This window comes from Pelobates fuscus, chromosome 2 (genome assembly GCF_036172605.1).
Source record: "Pelobates fuscus isolate aPelFus1 chromosome 2, aPelFus1.pri, whole genome shotgun sequence".
Classification (NCBI taxonomy): domain Eukaryota; kingdom Metazoa; phylum Chordata; class Amphibia; order Anura; family Pelobatidae; genus Pelobates; species Pelobates fuscus.
Window position 1 is genome coordinate 180757259 of NC_086318.1, and position 19630 is coordinate 180776888.

General features: G+C 40.1%; 1 protein-coding gene across 1 annotated transcript in view; it reads left to right on the forward strand.

The window, feature by feature from the left end:
• Positions 1–19630, forward strand: part of LOC134586242 (probable ATP-dependent RNA helicase DDX43) — a 56116-nt gene that overhangs the window by 17567 nt on the left and 18919 nt on the right. Inside the window, exons 11-16 of the mRNA XM_063441735.1 lie at positions 2249–2336; positions 2439–2566; positions 6535–6644; positions 11048–11186; positions 13851–13938; positions 18373–18493. Of these exons, the coding sequence (XP_063297805.1) occupies positions 2249–2336; positions 2439–2566; positions 6535–6644; positions 11048–11186; positions 13851–13938; positions 18373–18486 (667 nt within the window). The 3' untranslated portion in view covers positions 18487–18493. The remainder of the gene's footprint in view (positions 1–2248; positions 2337–2438; positions 2567–6534; positions 6645–11047; positions 11187–13850; positions 13939–18372; positions 18494–19630) is intronic.

Below are 19630 nucleotides of genomic sequence, written 5' to 3' on the forward strand. Positions count from 1 at the left end.
GTCCCCAATCTCCTAGCCCCCCTCCACACCCAAAACAAAAATCAATAAACCCCTACATACCCCCCTCATTGCTGTTTAGGGCCCCCACCCGCCGCTCCAAGGTTACTAGGGGTCCCCAAGCTCCTAGTCAACAAAAATAGTGAGGGTGGGGGGACACAATAGGTCCCCCCTGTGCTTTCATTGCTTTTTAAGGCTCTAGATCCCTCCTTCAGTTTAATAGCCCCCACTTTTTATTACCCCCCCACTGTTTAATATTCATACCCCTACTCTCGGTATAGTGAGTAGGGGCAGACTTTACTAATGCAAAGTAATCTTTACTTAGTATTAGTAAATTTGGCTCAAAGACCAGTGTGGCGAAATTAACCTCTCCCTGGGAGGTTTGGCCCTTTAAATACAAGATTTGGGCACAATGGATTTTTGTTGTGCTGCTGCTGGCCCTTTAACTCCCAGAGAAAGGTTTTGTACTTTTAAATTGGCACTTCGGATGGCGTCGAAGTGGCCGCCATTCGAAAACCGAACACGTGGCGGCGGCCATTTTAATTTAGTTGTAAGCGGTGTGTGCTAGTAAATCCATGGAACTGAAATCGGCTACACAGTTCCGCGAACACCGCTGAGCCTTGCCTTCTCCCACAGTGATTTTGCAGCTGCAGAGACTAAGTCCCGTTCGAAGATTCGAGCGCTCGTTCGAATGGGACTTAGTCATTTTTTCAGCCTGAAATAGACCGCCCGCACAGCCCAAATCTATGGAACTGTTGTGGGCATGAAAATGTGCTTGCGGTCGGTCATAAAGGGATCTCCAGTTAACTTTTTAACCCCTGGAGGGAATTGGCTGGGAATTGTTTATAATTAAAGTGTGCTGAGTTCGAATATGTGATTTTTAGGTTTGTGGCATGTATATTTTAGAAGTTATTAATATGTTGCATAAAGTGTATTTTTCCTGCCTGTGATAAATTACATTGACCCATTGTGCTCAGTAATTATATCACAGGCAGAGGGGAGGGATTGTATGTTTGTGCTGGGTGTGTTTTACGGTTTCCTGTAAATTATTGGTTGTACTGTGTCCCACCCTGTGGGATGTCCCCTTGCATGGGGACTTGCATAAAAGCCAGTGTGTGGTCATTAAAATCAGATCATCTTGAACCTTTCTTGAAGCCTTGGCTCATGTTTTGGGGAAGGGATACCTACACTCTGGGGATTGCTATAATCACTTACTCCCCAGAGTAAGCTCTTGCAATAGCTTGATTTGTTCCTGCTATGCTCTCTGGATTTAGGAGAGATTCACCCACTGGGAGCTGGATCCTGGTCGTGGATCCAGGGTGGGTGGAGACGGCGATACCCCGGCGCAGCTGTATCGCTAGAAGTGGGGTCTGCAGTGCTGATGGTGTCGGTTGGAGTGCTTGGAGTCCTCAGCGAGCACTAGGCGCATTGATTGGCGGAGGTACTCAGTCGGAGTGCCAGCGTTCCATCACAACCAGTTTAGGTCTTTCAACCTTTTGGTAGATAACTCCCTAATTCCCACGGTACCGCGGCACGAATAGGATCGAAGTTTCCTTCATTCTAATAAAATTCCGATCCGAACAAAGTCCCGAAATGCGTCCTAACATGAATGAACAAACTGTTCTCATTCTGTTTAGGATGCAATACTGCAGTTTCGCCGGCGTTCTGTCTAAATGACAGGACATAGGGTAAAAGTGAAAGGAAGCATTGTGCGAACATGGAGGATAGGTGAGAATTGTGGGAAAATTTCTCTGACCACAGGAAATGAAGCACACTTTGCTCCTCTACTGGTCACAGATGGTCAGGTGTAGGAAACCTCCAGAAGGCAAATAGTCCCTACTTTGTCTTATGTTTTAAAGAAAACTAGAGCAGACAGGAAGAAATAAGGAACAGATCATGAGAGAGGGAGAGAAGAGGAATCTATTAAAGAAAGGTGCCGCTTTAAGGGAAATGTAGTTTACAAACTTCAAGTACTGAAGTTGACAATCCATGATACAGGGCAAACAAGGACTTAAAATTATATTTGTTACAAGGCATGTTTTGGTGCAACTAGCAATAATCCAAAGATAACTCTAAAGTGTATGTACATAGAAGCAAATAGATGGCTATATAGCTATTCACAGCCATGACTATCTTGAATGGATATGAGATGCTCATGTTCTCATTAGATCGATTTGATATGCCTGGTAATATTGTGTTACATTTTTGTTGTACATGTAGAGGCTTATTTTAATTTTTTTGTCACTTGTAGTGCTACATGGCCTGATGGTGTACGTCGTCTTGCAAAATCTTACTTAAAAGATCCAATGATGGTATATGTGGGGACGCTTGACTTAGCAGTAAGTTTTACATTTTAAAATTGAATGCACTCTGCTTAAAGCTAGTGCTCTGTATTTGTGACATTTTATGTGTAAATATATATATATTTTCTTTTTCCTCAGGCTGTAAATACAGTAGAGCAGAAAGTGCTGGTTATTCCAGAAGAAGAAAAGAAGGCTTTTACACGACATTTTATAGATTGTTTGAAGCCAGAAGATAAGATCATAATATTTGTTGGAAAAAAGTTAATGTACGTATCACCATTGTTGTGATTTTTATTTATTTGTTGTTCATGAACATTCACTCTCACATTATCCACTCATTTTATTACTCCACCTTTTACTTATTTTGTGTTATTGAACCTATTTTACTCCAGAAAATACAGTGTTCAGAACTTACTCGTTTTCTGCCAAAAGCTCTTCAGTGAAATATTGTCGCGTCCGTTTGTAGCCCCGCTTCCAAAAATTATGTGACCGTGCGTGTGACGTTGATGCGCGCACACGTTCTGGGGTCAGAGGTCAAGCTCTGACTAATCACTGCCCAAGGTGGGGTATTTAAACCCCAGAATACCTTAGCTCATTGCCCTGTCGTGGTTTCTGTTCCTGGTATCCGAGAGTGCGTTTTCCCGATCTTGTTATTGATATTCCTGGTTTTTAACTTTGGCTATTCCTGACTATTCTAATTTCTGTTTTCCCTGACTTGGCTTTCTTCTCGATCTTGCGTATTTCCGACTCTCTTGACTAGTCTCTATTCTTCAACGTATTAACCCGGGCCATTCTAAGGACCGGTTTACATTCTGTCTGTTTTTCTATTCTATGTAGATGTTGCATAGTTCTGCGTGTTGGATCATATAGTTGTCGTAACAAATCTATTTAGATTGCTAGGCATGGCATTCCAAGTGCCTTAAAGGGTTTTAGACCACTAAAACCTCTTTTACTTGACAACTGAAGTATACGACTTTGTTGTGCATAAAAACATTGAGCACCCAAGTTCTTCATGATTCGGAAACCCTCTTGTTCTCATGTTAACCAGTCTCTGTATCACCTATAATCTCTCCAATATTCAATTTTGTCTATTTGACCACCATCTGCAAACCTTTGACATTGGCTTACCCCGTAACCAAATTACACCACCCTCAGCACATTAATCTTGCAGAAATCTCCAATTGTCTACACCAACAGCAATTTTCCTCCAAACTTTCCAATTACCCATCTTAAACCACACCTGCCCTAACTCTGCAACCTCCTTCTCAACTAGACCTCATGACCCCTCCTACATTTAAATGGAGCAAGCACCCTCAATTACAACCTTGGCACCGATACCGCAAAAAAATGTTCCAGAACTGCTGGAGAAAGTCTCACTCTGCGTCTTACTTCCTCCACTTTAAATGTATTCTGCGCTCCTACAGTTTGGCCCCTTCCTCTGCTAAAACTAACTACTTAAAAACCCTCATAACTACGCTCTCTCCCTGCAAACCCAAACACCTATTTCAAATTTTTAAAGCTCTTCTCTTCTCTCTTACTGCCCTCCTACCAGCTTGACCACCAGAAACTTTGTAGAAATTATCTCAGTGAAGTGAGTTGCAATCAGTGAAGATATTTCTTGTGGCAAAAGCCACTTCGCCACTGGGGTCTGGAGGGGACTACTTGCCAGCCTTTTACCCTGTGACTATGGCCCCTTTAATTTATTGTGGTTGAGACCCTTTTTTGTGCCTATTGGGACTTTGAAGAATGGTTCTTCAAACTTTTGAAGTGGTTCAAAGTGCCACTTCGAACAGCCGGACCACACGCAAGTGGAGTGTGCAGCTTGTTTACCTCCCAGGCTGATAGTTAAACGCAGCTAAATTGACGAACGGCTGGGTGGTCGCCATTCGTATAGTTGAACACGTGGCGGCAGCCATCTTGTTTAGTCGAATGTGTGCGGCTGTGTTTTGTCGTCTAGTTCCTGGAACTCAAATCGGACACAAGACGGCACGAACACTGCTGCACAGTTACCTTTTATGGAACTTAGGCCATTCAAACGGGGGTCGAACGGCATTCGGTGGGCAGAAGCCCACGAACAAGGGAGACACACTATGTTCATGAACAGTTACGTTCGGTAATTTGACAATTTGACATAGACCAGCCGCACAGACTGATTCTCTGGAACTGTTTTGGGCATGAAACCATGCCTGCCGTTGGTCAGAGACTTCCAGGAAATTCCTGAACCCTTGCTCCTATCTGGGTAATTTTAGGATATGTTGTTCACCAAGATGTGACTTTTATGGGGATATGTTGTGTTTTGAGGTACTTAAAAGGTGTGATTTTTCTGCCTGGAGATAATTGAGTTACATACAGTACTTGACTCAATTATCTCCCAGGATGTGGGGAGGGATTGTGTGTAATGTGTGAGTGTCACTTACTGTACTGCATTAGCATTGGCTTGTAACAATTGTTATCCTGTCCCCCACAAGGTCCACGTGGGTGTTACCTTGCATGGGGGCTTGCAAATAAGGCCAGCTGTGGCACCATTAAAAGTGAGTTCCTGCTTAACCCTCAAGACATAGCTAGGTCTTGTGATTGGAGGGGAACTGCTATACCATTAGCTCTTGTAAGAGCTATACTCTCCTGGAACAGAGATCTTTCCCACACGGTCCTGGATATCCGAGGTTGGTCCAGGGTGGGAGGAAGACGGCGAGATCCCAGCTAAGCTACGGCGGTTGTGGAGTCTGCGGTGCTTGTGGTGTCCGGTCCGGTGCGGTTCTTATGGTCCTCAGCGTCAGCTAGGAAACATCGATTGGCGGAGGTACCCAGTCGGTGTGCCAGGTGATCCGTCACCTTTCTAATCTCTTTTCTTCTCCTACCAATACTTCCCCAACTCCAGTCCCTCTACTGTTCTATGCTCATTTGCACCTACTACAGCGGAAGAGGTTTCTGCTCTTCTCCAGTCCACCCGCCCCACCAGTTGTTCCTTTGATCCTAATCCTTTGTATCTCATTTGCACTCCTTCTCTCGCTGTGCCTCTCACAAAAAATGTTCAGTCACTCCCTCTCCTCAGGCATATTTCCTATACCCTTCAAACATACAACCATAACTCCAATTCTGAAAAAGCCCAACCTTGGCCCTAATTCCTCATCCAACTACACCCCGAACTTGCTACTGCCTTTTGCCTCAAAGATCCTTGCGAGAGTTGTGTATGCAAGATTGAAAGACTTCCATATTTCCATATCCAAATCCATATTTTTGCTTGACCCACTTCAGTCTGAATTCCGCGCTTGTCACTATGTTGAAACAGGTGTGACCAAAGCATATCCTGCCTGCAAAGTCTCTTGGTCACTATTCTATCCTAATTTTTCTTGATCTTTTTAATGCTTTTGAAACTGATCAGCTGAACAGCTTCTTCTTATCCTCTGTAATCTCAGTCTACAAGAAACTCCTCTCTCTTGGTGCTCCTCCTACCTCTCCCAGTGTTATTTCAATGTTTTCTTTTCTGCCTCTTCTCCCAAATCCCTTTCTGTCGGTGTTCCCCAAGTTTCTTTCCTTGGTCCCTACTGTTCTTGATCTACACTGTCTCCATTGGCCATCAGCTCCTTTTTGGCTTCCAATATAATTTTTATGCTGATGACATGCAAGTCTATCTGTCCTCTCCCAATCTCTCACTGTCCCTCTTGACTCGTGTCTCAGACTGCCTCCCTGCTGTTTCCAACTGGATGGCTGCTTACTTTCTTAAACTTAACCTGTCAAAGATCTTATTGTCTTTCTTTCTTTAAGTGTTGCTACTCCTGTGTCTGTCTCCCTCCACGTTAAAGGCTCTTCCTACATTCCTTCAAATAATCATTGAAAACTTATGCTCTCCTTAAGATGTATCTACTTGCTCACCTGCAACTGTCATAATAAAAACTAAACATGAACACTGCGCCTTCAATGAATGCTATTCTAGCAGTCTACCTTTCTAACCTACCCTTACCTTTTGTGCCATTATTCCATACTCCCTAACATGTAACCTCATGGCAAAAGGCCCTCAACCCCCCTGTTCCTGTGCATCCAACTTGTCTGGTTACAGGGCTGTCAAATTTGTTGGTGCTTTATTAATAACAATAATAATGTAACTGAAACGGTTTCATTGCTTGTAAGCTGCAATTACTAGACATGTACAATGCAATGCTACATTTATAATAATGCCTAAAGATAAAAAATTGAATTTATTTATTTATTTTTTTCCCTCCCTTTCCTAATACAGGGCAGATGACCTTGCAAGTGATTTATGTATTCAAGGAATCCAATGTGAAGCTCTGCATGGAGGCAGAGAGCAGTGTGATAGGGAGCAAGCTCTGGATGATTTTAAAGAAGGTAAAAAAAATATATATATATATCTATATCTATCTCTCGTTGCTCAATGTTAGTCCTGAGCTGCTGGATGGAGAAATATGGCTGTATGGAATGAACAAAAGAATAAGCATACCAAGGTGCACATGTTTTGAAGGATGGTAAAGTGGCATGCACTATAAGCCCATTCTTTATTTTTGTTGAGGCATGTGATTATAGGGGTACAGAAAAAAGAGAGGGGGACTTTCAAGAGTTGTACAGGATAGGGTCGTCATAACATATTGTCAAAGTCTCCTATGATTATCAACCTCATTTTATATATAGTAACATGCTATGGCTAAATACTGTTATCTCTCGCTTTAATACTGTAATTTCTCGCTCTAATATTGTTATCTCTCGCTTTAATACTGTTATTTCTCGCTGTAATACTGTTATTTCTCGCTTTAATACTGTTATCTCCCGTTTTAATACTGTTATCTCTCGCTTCAATACGGTTATAATGCTGGTAAAAACAAAACTAAACATTTGTGAATATCATCGTGTTGGAGCATATTTTCACTCTTATTACGCTAGTACAAGCATGTATATTGCAAATTCTTCAGTTGTTATGTAGTTAGTAAGTTACTAGCGCTTCCCTGGGTCCAGATCAGCTTGCAATGCCTCCCACTACCCGAGATAAAGACCCTACAGTACTATCTAGTGAAGTACAAATCCCCACCTTCCCGACTAGTAGCTGGTAAATAACGAGGTACAAAGCACCCCCTTTATGCTGGCAGTCTCTTTTATGTGGACAGTGTTATATGCTTGCCGTAGTCCTTGCTGCAGTCATGATCTTATTCCACCGTTTGCTCTGGTAGGAGTAGTAGTAGTGGGGCGCCGGGTTATCCAGTGTGTTGTGGATCTTTGATGTGCCCATTCGCTTGCAGCCTTGTGGATGTTGTCCGCCCGTTCCGCTTTGCAGCTTGGTGGGTATTGGTGCTGTGGGTCTCAGTGCCGATAAAAGGGTAAGGCATCTTTGCCGTTTGTGGATCACATGGGTCTCTGCATTTTCGGGTGCCCCCTGTGGGTGCATTGCAGCCCAGTTGTAGGTATGACGTTAGTTGGCGGTGCATTCCCACCAGGGGTGGCTGTGAGTGATGAGCCTTCCTGTGCTTGGTAGCTGTAGTGGAGGCTTGTTGCTTGCCACAGCAGATTGCAGACCAGCTGGTTCCCGGAGGTCGCATGGCCCCCTTCTGGCTCGGAGAGAAGGTATGCCCTCCCTCTGGCCTCTGTGCTGCCGTCAGTCGCCATTTTAGGTGAGGCGTTTGGGCCACGAGGCTGGGTGGTAATGTAGCGGTGGTTTGCCATGGGGACCGGGATGACCCCCACCGGTCCAGGGGGGGGGGACGGGGCAGTGGAGCGCCGACCGGAGAACTGGGAGAGCGGCCGTCTCACCCCAGCTCAAGCCTTCCTAGGCCGCAGACCTCGATCAGGTTACTTTGAATCCGGATCGGAACTTGAGGGGTATCCCCGTGTTCAGCGTCAGCTCGTGAGTACTGTGGGTCCAAAGTTAGGGCTGTAGCTGTGATCGGATCGCCGTTAGCACCGATATTCTGGTTCTGGTGCAGGAGCTCAGACGACATGCGTCTGATCCGGTCGGCGGTCAGGCCCCGCCCCCTCATTGACATTTTTAATGTCCTCAATTTCAGAGGTCAGGTTCAGTACATATTATTTTATTTTTGTATTTGCAATAGTGAAAGGTGATCGGCCATTTACCCCTTCGAATGTGTATACTTTATAAGATAAATAAGGGTTTTCTATTCTATACTTATAATTGTGAGATTTAGAATCCTTAGGCTCATCTCTATTTAACATATTCTTATATTGGATATATATTGAGAGATTCATTAATTGATTACTTTCAGTAATTGTATTTACCCTTTTTAGGGGTTATATTTTTGATGGGGTGAAGGTAGTCTCCATTTAGCATAAATGTGTGCTTTCATGTATCATCATTTTCTTTATTTCTGTATATTATGTTTTCAATAATTGCATGTGTATTACCACTCGTAAATTTGCTGTTTTAATTAATTTTTTTAATCAATTTGCTTTTAGGCAATTAATAGTGACCACTTTAAGGGAGGGTATATATACCCAGTCCGATGATAGTAGAACTTAGTCTTGAGAAAGTCCTCTAGTAAGGACGAAACGCGTAGACAGTCTTCCCGTTATTCTGCGCTGTACCTTCTTTCCGGTCCTTCATTTGCGGTCCGGCTGTGTTTTTGTGGTACCTGTCGTGATTGGAACGCTTACTTGTCCTCGTCTCGTGTCTAAGGGTTTGGCGTGCTCCCTTCACCTCGCTCGGCGGTAGGGCGAACAGGGTAAGTGGCTCTGGTTGATCCCCAGGGTATTTATACTTATATATTTTTCACTCTGGGATATCACCATTGCTACACTCCCCCCTTAGCCCAGACCCAGCAGCCTGGTTGGTTTATGAGCTCCCCTTGACAGGGATAGTGCAGGAGCTGGGGGACTGCTTATCTTTCTTTTTTAATTTTTTTTTTATATTTTTTTTACATGTGCACAATTTTTTTCACCAGAAGCCACTTTACCAGTGTTTAGGGGGGCCCACACTGTGTTTATTTATTTTTTCCTAAACATCTGCTCTGGACTTTTTGTTTTGCCGGTGTATATACACTCTTGCAGTATTGATTTGATACTATTACATTGTGTCTTTGTTCAATAAATAATGTTTTATATTTTTTGACACACGGCAATATTATTAATGCTACTCACTTATTAATTTATTTTAACCCTGTGTTGCTACCAGTTCGTATTTTTGTTATTATTTGATATATTGATTGAGGTACAGTGCTTCAGTGGTCACTATTTTATTGTATTTTATTTTAGGAGCGCTCACATACCATTTTGTATTGTGTACAAAATATGCCAAACTTAATTTTCGAGTTTTAGCTGTTTTTGTGTTCCTATGCTTCCTGGCTGATGTTTTGGTAATTTATAAATGCTGGCGGTGCTTTCACTCTAGTGGTAGCATGAGACGGAGTCTACAACCCACACAAGTGGCTCAGGTAGTGCAGCTCATCCAGGATGGCACATCAATGTGAGCTGTGGCAAGAAGGTTTGCTGTGTCTGTCAGCGTAGTGTCCAGAGCATGGAGGCGCTATCAGGAGACGTGGAGGAGGCCGTGGGAGGGAAACAACCCAGCAGCAGGACTGCTACCTCTGCCTTTGTGCAAGGAGGAATAGGAGGAGCACTGCCAGAGCCCTGCAAAATGACCTTCAGCAGGCCACAAATGTGCATGTGTCTGCTCAAACGGTCAGAAACAGACTCCATGAGGGTGGTATGAGGGCCCGACGTCCACAGGTGGGGCTTGTGCTTACAGCCCAACACCGTGCAGGACGTTTGGCATTTGCCAGAGTACACCAACATTGGCAAATTCGCCACTGGCGCCCTGTGCTCTTCACAGATGAAAGCAGGTTCACACTGAGCACATGTGACAGACGTGACAGACGTGACAGTCTGGAGACGCTGTGGAGAACGTTATGCTGCCTGCATCATCCTCCAGCATGCCCGGTTTGGCAGTGGGTCAGTAATGGTGTGGGGTGGCATTTTTTGGGGGGGCCGCACAGCCCTCCATGTGCTAGCTAGAGGTAGCCTGACTGCCATTAGGTACCGAGATGAGATCCTCAGATCCCTTGTGAGAACATATGCTGGTGCGGTTGGCCCTGGGTTCCTCTTGATGCAAGACAATGCTAGACCTCATGTGGCTGGAGTGCGTCAGCAGTTCATTCAATACGAAGGCATTGATGCTATGGACTGGCCCGCCCGTTCCCCAGACCTGAATCCAATTGAGCACATCTGGGACATCATGTCTCACTCTATCCACCAACGTCCCGTTGCACCACAGACTGTCCAGGAGTTGGCAGATGCTTTAGTCCAGGTCTGGGAGGAGATCCCTCAGGAGACCATCCGCCACCTCATCAGAAGCATGCACAGGCGTTGTAGGGAGGTCATACAGGCATGTGGAGGGCACACACACTACTGAGCCTCATTTTGACTTGTTTTAAGGACATTACATCAAAGTTGGATCTGCCTGTAGTGTGTTTTTCCACTTTAATTTTGAGTGTGACTCCAAATCCAGACCTTCATGGGTTAAAATATTTGATTTCCATTTTTTTATTTTTGTGACTTTTGTTGTCCGCACATTCAACTATGTAAAGAACAAAGTATTTCAGAAGTATATTTAATTCATTCTGATCTAGGATGTGTTATTTTTGTGTTCCCTTTATTTTTTTTGAGGTGTGTGTGTGTATGTGTGTGTGTATATATATGTATATATATGTATATGTATATGTATATATTTTATAATTCCGTTTTCTGCTTTGTGTAAATTGTATGACATGCAATTGTATCTTTGACTTTACCAGGGAAAGTCAGAATATTAATAGCTACTGATTTGGCTTCACGTGGACTAGATGTTCATGATATTACTATTGTTTTCAACTATGATTTTCCTCGTAATATCGAAGAATATGTGCATAGAGTTGGACGCACAGGAAGAGCTGGGTGAGTAGTATGAAAATAATTTTGGTTTTATTTTCAAGTATGATTTGATAGTCTTTTTTTTTTACTTCTAATTTGAAAATCATTTTATGTTGATTTATGGTAAATATTTAGTTTGTCTCCAATGGTTTAATCTCCTCACTAGTGCCGTTTCGCTTTGCCCCCTCCAACATCCACTTTCTTATAATCTTCATAGCATTTGTAATGTGCAAGTAAGGTGTTTTTCCTATGCAAGTGCACTTATGTTGACACTCCTCAGGGATTTACAGTTGCAAGAAAGAGTATGTGAACCCTTTGGAAAGATATGGATTTCTGCACAAATTGGTCATAAAATGTGATCTGATCATCATCTAAGTCACGACAATAGACAATCACAGTCTGCTTAAACTAAAAACACACAAATAATGAAATGTTGCCATGTTTTTATTGAACACACCATGTAAACATTCACAGTGCAGGTGGAAAAAGTATGTGGACCCCTAGACTGATGACATCTCCCAGAGCTAATTGGAGTGAGATGTCAGCCAACTGGAGTCCAATCAATGAGATGAGATTGGAGGTGTTGGTTACAGCTGCCCTGCCCTATAAAAAACACACACAAGTTCTGGGTTTGCTTTTCACAAGAAGCATTGCCTGATGTGAATGATGCCTCGCACAAAAGAGCTCTCAGAAGACCGACGATTAAGAATTGTTGACTTGCATAAAGCTGGAAAGGGTTATAAAAGTATCTCCAAAAGCCTTGCGGTTCATCAATCCTTGTAAGACAAATTGTCAATAAATGGAGAAAGTTCAGCACTGCTGCTACTCTCCCTAGGAGAGGCCGTCCTGTAAAGATGACTGCAAGAGCACAGAGCAGACTGCTCAATGAGGTGAAAAAGAATCCTAGAGTGTCAGCTAAAGACTTACAAAAGTCACTGGCAAATGCTAACATCCCTGTTAGCGAATCTACAATACGTAAAACACTAAACAAGAATGGATTTCATGGGAGGATACCACAGAGGAAGCCACTGCTGTCCAAACAAAACATTGCTGCACGTTTACAGTTTGCACAAGAGCACCTGGATGCTCCACAGCAGTACTGGCAAAATATTCTGTGGACAGATGAAACCAAAGTTGAGTTGTTTGGAAGAAACACACAACACTGTGTGTGGCAAAAAAAGAGGCACAGCACACCAACATCAAAACCTCATCCCAACTGTGAAGTATGGTGGTGGGGGCATCATGGTTTGGGGCAGCTTTGCTGCGTCAGGGCCTGGATGGATTGCTATCATCGAAGGAAAAATGAATTCCCAAGTTTATCAAGACATTTTGCAGGATAACTTAAGGCTACCAGCTGAAGCTCAACAGAAGATGGATGTTGCAACAGGACAATGACCCAAAGCATAGAAGTAAATCAACAACAGAATGGCTTAAACAGAAGATAATACGCCTTCTGAAGTGGCCCAGTCAGAGTCCTGACCTCAACCCGATTGAGATACTGTGGCATGACCTCAAGAAAGCGATTCACACCAGACATCCCAAGAATATTGCTGAACTGAAACAGTTCTGTAAAGAGGAATGGTCAAGAATTACTCCTGACCGTTGTGCACGTCTGATCTGCAACTACAGGAAACGTTTGGTTGACGTTATTGCTGCCAAAGGAGGTTCAACCAGTTATTAAATCCAAGGGTTCACATACTTTTTCCACCTGCACTGTGAATGTTTACATGGTGTGTTCAATAAAAACATGGCAACATTTCATTATTTGTGTGTTATTAGTTTAAGCAGACTGTAATTGTCTATTGTTGTGACTTAGATGATGATCAGATCACATTTAATGACCAATTTGTGCAGACATCCATATCATTCCAAAGGGTTCACATACTTTTTCTTGCAACTGTATATTCTATTCCCTGAATTTCATTGTGCTCCTGTGAATTATATCTGTAGACTCTGAATTAATGTTTGCATACCTATAAATACATTTCTGGCCTATTTACTCTAAAATTCATTGGTACTTGTGTAATGATTTTAGAAGTCACACCCATTTAGAGTATAAGTTACATTGGTATTTTTGATCTAAAAATGCATAACTTTGCATTCCTCTACATTGAATATCCTCTATGCCATATTGCCTGTTTGGTTTCCTAATTTATTGAAATCTCATTGTAGTCATTTCATGGTTTTGTGTTTTCAATCAACGCTGATGTGGTGTTACTAGAATCCCTTGCAAAACCATGAGTAAACCTATAAAAGGAACACTATAGGGTCACTTCCCATTAACCCATTCACTAACAAACTGTTTGCAGAAAAAAAAACTTGAGTATTATGGGAGTCCTAGAAAGTTAAGCTTAAATGTAATTTTCATTTCAGTATAATAAAATACCCTGTTTATTGAATGGAAAAAATATATGGAAAAAATACTAAATAATGAAATTAGAGATCCGAAAACTGTTTTGTAACTAAATAACCTTTCTAAATACGTAATATTTTTATCTTTTTCCACATATTCCATTAATCTTCTCATGTTGGGAACATTATGAGTAAATAAGAACCAACTAAGATACTTGTGCATATAAAGTAAACACATTTTCGTCTATCCCATTAATAAGACATTTTAAAATAAATGGGTTTATTTGCATATTTTATTTGTACTTAATATATTAAATCTAATATGATTTCTTTCAGACGTTTTGGAGAGTCCGTTACTTTGGTTACTAGAAATGACTGGAGAGTTTCAGAGGAGTTAATAAATATCTTGGAACGTGCAAACCAGGTAAGGTTTTGTTTGCATTAAATATATCTACATCTCTCATCATACAATTTACTTTCAACTGAAGCAAAATGTAAGATATTTGCTAAGCTGCAGAATAACTACTGTGCTATTCCTTTTGAGCCTATTTATCAAATTCATGCAATGACATGGTGACACACTATCTTCATCTCTTAGTAAATGTATTATTTTCTTTTCTATGATTGTGTGTTATAATTTTTAGACACAAACTGCAAAGTTTAACCCCTTAAGGACAGAGCTTTGGAAGCTTGTCTTTCACTTAATGACAACGGCCTTTTTTGCATTTTTTGCTGTTTGCGTTCAACTGCAATTTGCATTTTACTAATTTATTGCACCAACGCATATTATATACCGTTTTTTAAAGGACAGAAAGGGCTTTAATTTGATGCAATATATATATATATATATATATATATATATATATATATACTTTTTTATTATAAGAAAAATGCAAAAAAAATTAAACATTTTGTGTTTTGTTTTTTTTTACAGTTTTTCCAATAATAATGTGTGCACAATTAGTGCAGGTTAAGGAAAGTAATTAAAAATAAATTAATTTAGTAGTTCTGATTTACAGAATATATAATGTGTCTGGGATTTTCAGTTTTTTTTTGGTAGTTACAGGTCACAAAGCACAAGAGCACAAGGAGTAAAAAACTTTTAATGTGGAGCTATTTTAGAATTTGGTATGTTTATCTTGTAAGCTTAATAGCCATAAAAGAAAACAAAATTGCCACACAAAATTATATATTTATATAAAGTAGACACCACAGGCTATTTACCTAAGGTTGTTTTGACACTTTCTACGTAGCCATTTTACCGCTAACCTCTGCTAAATATTGGAGTAAAATTGTGTTTTTTGGGGGTTTTGGCACACAAACTTATAACAAAGAACTTCTCATGTGTATTTTGTAAAGTTGGTGTGTGCTATTCCTGTACAAAGTTTTTTTTTTTATGTGTTCAGTTACATCTGCTGACACCCCCATTGTATGTCTTTGGCACTATTTCGTGAAGCTACAGTGCCATATAGGAGACCTGTCCTTTTCAGTATTCACAGTAGAATTTTGAGAGACGGATTTAATGAGCCTATGCTTCCATTTGGGGTATTAGAACAGTTTGACTGTTCAAAAAACCCCCACAAAAGTAGACACTCCAGGGTATCTCATAAGGTGCATATTGTGCCTTAGCATGCCCCCATTTTTTCACCAATATATGCCAAAGTATGTGGTAAAAAATAATTTGGGGCATTTTTTTTACATACGGATTGCATTTTTGCTGTGCATTTTGTATATTTCATATGTGCCACTAAGTTCAAAACCCCCAAATTATGCTCAGCTAAGTCTTCTGAGTAAAAAGACATCCCCAATGAATGTCTTTGCCACTATTTTGTGAAGCTACAGTGCCATATAGGAGACCAAGCCATATCAGTTTTTACAGAACTTTGAATTTTGACGCTGGGCCTATGTGCAATTTCCAAGCATCTTCGCAGGTTTTAAATTCAAACAACCCCACAAAGGCCTACAATTTCTTAAAGTAGGCACCCCAGGGTATTTCAAAAGGCATATTTTGAACCTTAGCGTGGGATAATCTTTCCGCTAGCTTGTACCAGGTGTAGTGGTAATAAGCGTTTTTTCTGCCTTTTTGACACACAAAGTGAGTTTGCACAGTATATTTTGCAATCCTTTGCACACCTCCCCAATGTGGTCACAGCAAAAAATGAGTAATATTACCAATATAAAACTTGACTGTAATACAGACAGTGTAGAGCTTGATTGGGATATGGACTAAAACAAGAAAGAAATAAAAAAACAACATAGTAGCCCAGAGTGAAAAAATCACATAAAATAACAAGTAACAAATGTTATAGATGCAAGCAGACCCTTTTCGGCTAGCAGCCTTCCTCCAGTGCTTCTGGAGGAAGGCTGCTAGCCGAAACGCGTCTGCTTGCATCTATAACATTTGTTACTTGTTATTTTATGTGATTTTTTTTTTTTCACTCTGGGCTACTATATCAATAGGGGTAAGTGGAACTTCAAATTTGTTATATGTTACATTATTGATTGTTTTGGGTTCCCCCCCATAGTGCCCAGCAGTGTATATACTTTTATTTATATATTTTTATACAATAAATATTTTGTACTTAATTTTGGAGTCTCATCTACTTGAATCACCTCGATCGTTAGCCAGTTCTTGGCACCCCTGAGCCTGATTTACAGAGCCTGGTACGGCTCTGGAGCATGTGAGTGAGAGTCATATGTTCATTTACTTTCCATCAGTCATTATACAGTTTGCACTATGTTGTTTTTTTATTTCTTTCTTGTTTTAGTCCATATCCCAATCAAGCTCTACGCTGTCTGTATTACAGTCAAGTTTTATATTGGTAATATTACTAATTTTTTTGCTGTGACCACATTGGGGAGGTGTATACACTGGTACATGTTTTTTTTTTTTTTTTTTAATTGTATTACTATAATCTGGTGCACAAGGGAAGCACTAGGGTACTGGTTACACCATATATTGTATATACAAAACTGTCATAATTTCAGTGAAGCGCCTACTCACTATTTTTTATTTTTTATATCCTTATATGTGCTACGACTGTATAATACTTCATATGTTGCTCAGCTATGTCAGCGGAGTACAAAAATACCCCCGTATGTACCTTTGCCAGGTATATGTGGACATCGGAGGGGCACATTTGGGACATAGTCATTCCAGCTTTTTTCAAACTTTAAATTTTTACGCTGTGCCCATGTCCCATTTTACAGTATTTTACCAGACTATATAATTCAAACTACCCCACAAAGGCATACCATTTCTTAAAGAAGACATCCCAGGGTATTTCAAAAGGCATATTTTGAACCCTAGCGTGGGATCATATTTCCGCTAGCTTGTACCAGGTAAGCGTTTTTTCTGCCTTTTTGACACACAAAGTGAGTTTGCACAGTATATTTTGCAAACCTTATGTGTACCACCACTCTATAATACTTTATATGTTGCACAGCTATGTCGGCTTTATATGTTGCACAGCTATGTTGCACAGCTATGTACCTTTGCCAGGTATATGTGGATGTTGAAGGGGCACATTTGAGACGCAGCCATTCAGTTTTTTCTAACTTTGAAGTTTTATGCTGTGTCCATGTTCCAATTTGGAGTAGTTTAGATGGTTGGTTATTGAAATTTCCCCACAAACACATACTATTTATTAAAGAATACACCCTGGAGTAATTCAAAAAGCATATTTTGAACCTTGGCGTGGGATCATTTTTCCGCTAGCTTGTACCAGATGTAGTGGTAATGAGCGTTATTAAATGTATTTTTTAACTTTTTAAAACTATTTTTTAAACTTTTGTTTTGCTTATTAATTTTTTTAAAGTTTCCTAAACTTTCGTAAAACTTTTTTTTACAGATTTAACATTTTTCTAAGCTTTTTTTTTACCGTTAACGCCTAATTAGCAGTAAGCAGCACTAACCGTAAATTCCCCATTTTCCCATAACTCCCACCCACCCCACCTAGAAAAAAATATTTAATTATACAATATTTAAATTAGTTATTTAAATAAATTGAACCCCTGAGGATTAAAAAAGAAAGAAAAGTCAATCGTCAGCTGTTAAAAAAAAAAAAAAAAAAAATTAGATCACAGTATAATACTGTGATCTGTGTTTTGATCACTGTAGGCAGTGATCGACTGGCAGGGAAGGGGTTAATTTTTATTTGGACTGGGTAAAGGGTGTTTTTTTTTACTTAAACGTTATTAAAACTTTTTTTTAACTTAATTTTTAACTTTTTAAAGCTTATTTTAAAACTTTTTTAACGTTAACCCCTAGTTAGCCTAGCACCAAATCCCCCAATTCCCCACTAACTTCCCCCCTCCCCAGCTAGCTAAATATATAATTTTAAAATACTTAAATTAATTAATAAAATAAATTTAACCCCTGAGGGTTAAAAAAAAAAAAAAAAATTAACCCTCAGGGGTTAAAATAATAATCAGATCAGGGTGCAGGGAGGCGGAAGGTGAGTATACACAGCACAATATATTATACCTCTATCTAGTGGACTAAAACCATTCCATTTGTTAGCATTAATTAGCTTGTGATCTGGGTGCTCAATAATTTATATTTCTCTTTGGTTATTCCCTTCATTTAATGTATGCAGCACAGTGCTGTTAAACTAAATTTGCATCACTTAGCTTTTAATTCGTGGCCTGGTCTATTGTAGTCACATATTTTAAATATATACAGAGTAATTCACAATTTTAAATATAATGGTTACATTGTACATATATGGTATAAAAAGCAATGTTTTGGATTCCCCTCTAAAATATCAAGCAACTGATGAATAAACTAAGGAATGTGTTTGTTTACTCCCATATGCAAAACCTAGAGATTAAATTGTAGTTTCAAATCTATCCTTAGGAAGTTCCAGAGGAACTTTTTCAGATGGCAGAGCGTTACCGGGAATTTAAACAGAGGAAAAATCGAGAACGCGATATGATGCCCAACAGAGGAAGATGGCGTGACAGTCGTTGATATTAATGTATGCATAAGTCTATGTATATAGTGTTGTTTTTTGTTTTTTTTTCTTTTGTTTTCTTTTTAATCTGCTGTAAAGGTTATAGCCGACCATATAGAACTTAATAGAATGAAAGCCAAATCTAATCTGATTTCTGCTTTCACACGTGCACTTGTCATACAAGACATTAGTTCATTCTAATCAATAATGGATGCCTTTTAATATGACCACGGTATTTGGGAAAGTGCATAACCTGTCATTTCTGTAAAATAAAGTCTCTGGACATATTTGAGTCAGAGAATAAAAAAAAAGTGTTGACCTGTATAGTGTGTGCATGTGTAGTGATAGACAGATATATATCTCTATCTATCTCGTACTCTTACAAAATGAAACTAATTTTGTTATATCTGGAACATAAAATGCAGTTAGTAGAGCAGGATTATGCTTGAATAAAAAGTACAGTTTATTTAGTAAAGAATTAACTGCATTTGCTTTTAGAAAAACATGTAATCATGCCACTAATAAAACTACAAGTTGTGGATATGTAAAGAACATGTGAGCTTTTGCCAGTTCATAATAACATGAAAATCCCCCCAAGCAAAATTGGGAAAACAAGTACGTCTCCTATAAAACTTCTGCTGATTCAATTACAGAGAAGAAGACCTCGTTAAAGTGACACTCAAGATTGTTAAAGTGCCACAACAATATAACCAAACATGCAGAGTATTAACCCACCAGAGTTAAATTTGATAAACTAATAAAAATACCTGTATACTTGTCCTTAGTATGGATAGGCTTAAAGGAACACTATAGGGTCAGGAACACAAACCTGTATTCCTGACCCTATAGTGTTAAAACCACCATCTAGCCCTCCTAAATATAGTTAAATCTTACTTTTGTTCAAGTCTGTTGGATCTGCCCCTGATCTGCCTGCTTGACTGACATCATCAAAAGTGTTGTTCTGAGCAATCACAATGCTTTGCCATGCAATTGGCTGAGCCTGTCAAGGGGGCAGAGCCAAACACAGCACTGGCCAATTAGCATCTCATCATAGAGATGCATTGAATCAATGCAAATCTATGAGGAAAGTTCTGTGTGTCGCACTGCCCCAGGAAGCACCTCTAGTAGCCAAATGAGGGGTGGCCAGTGGAGGTGTCTCTA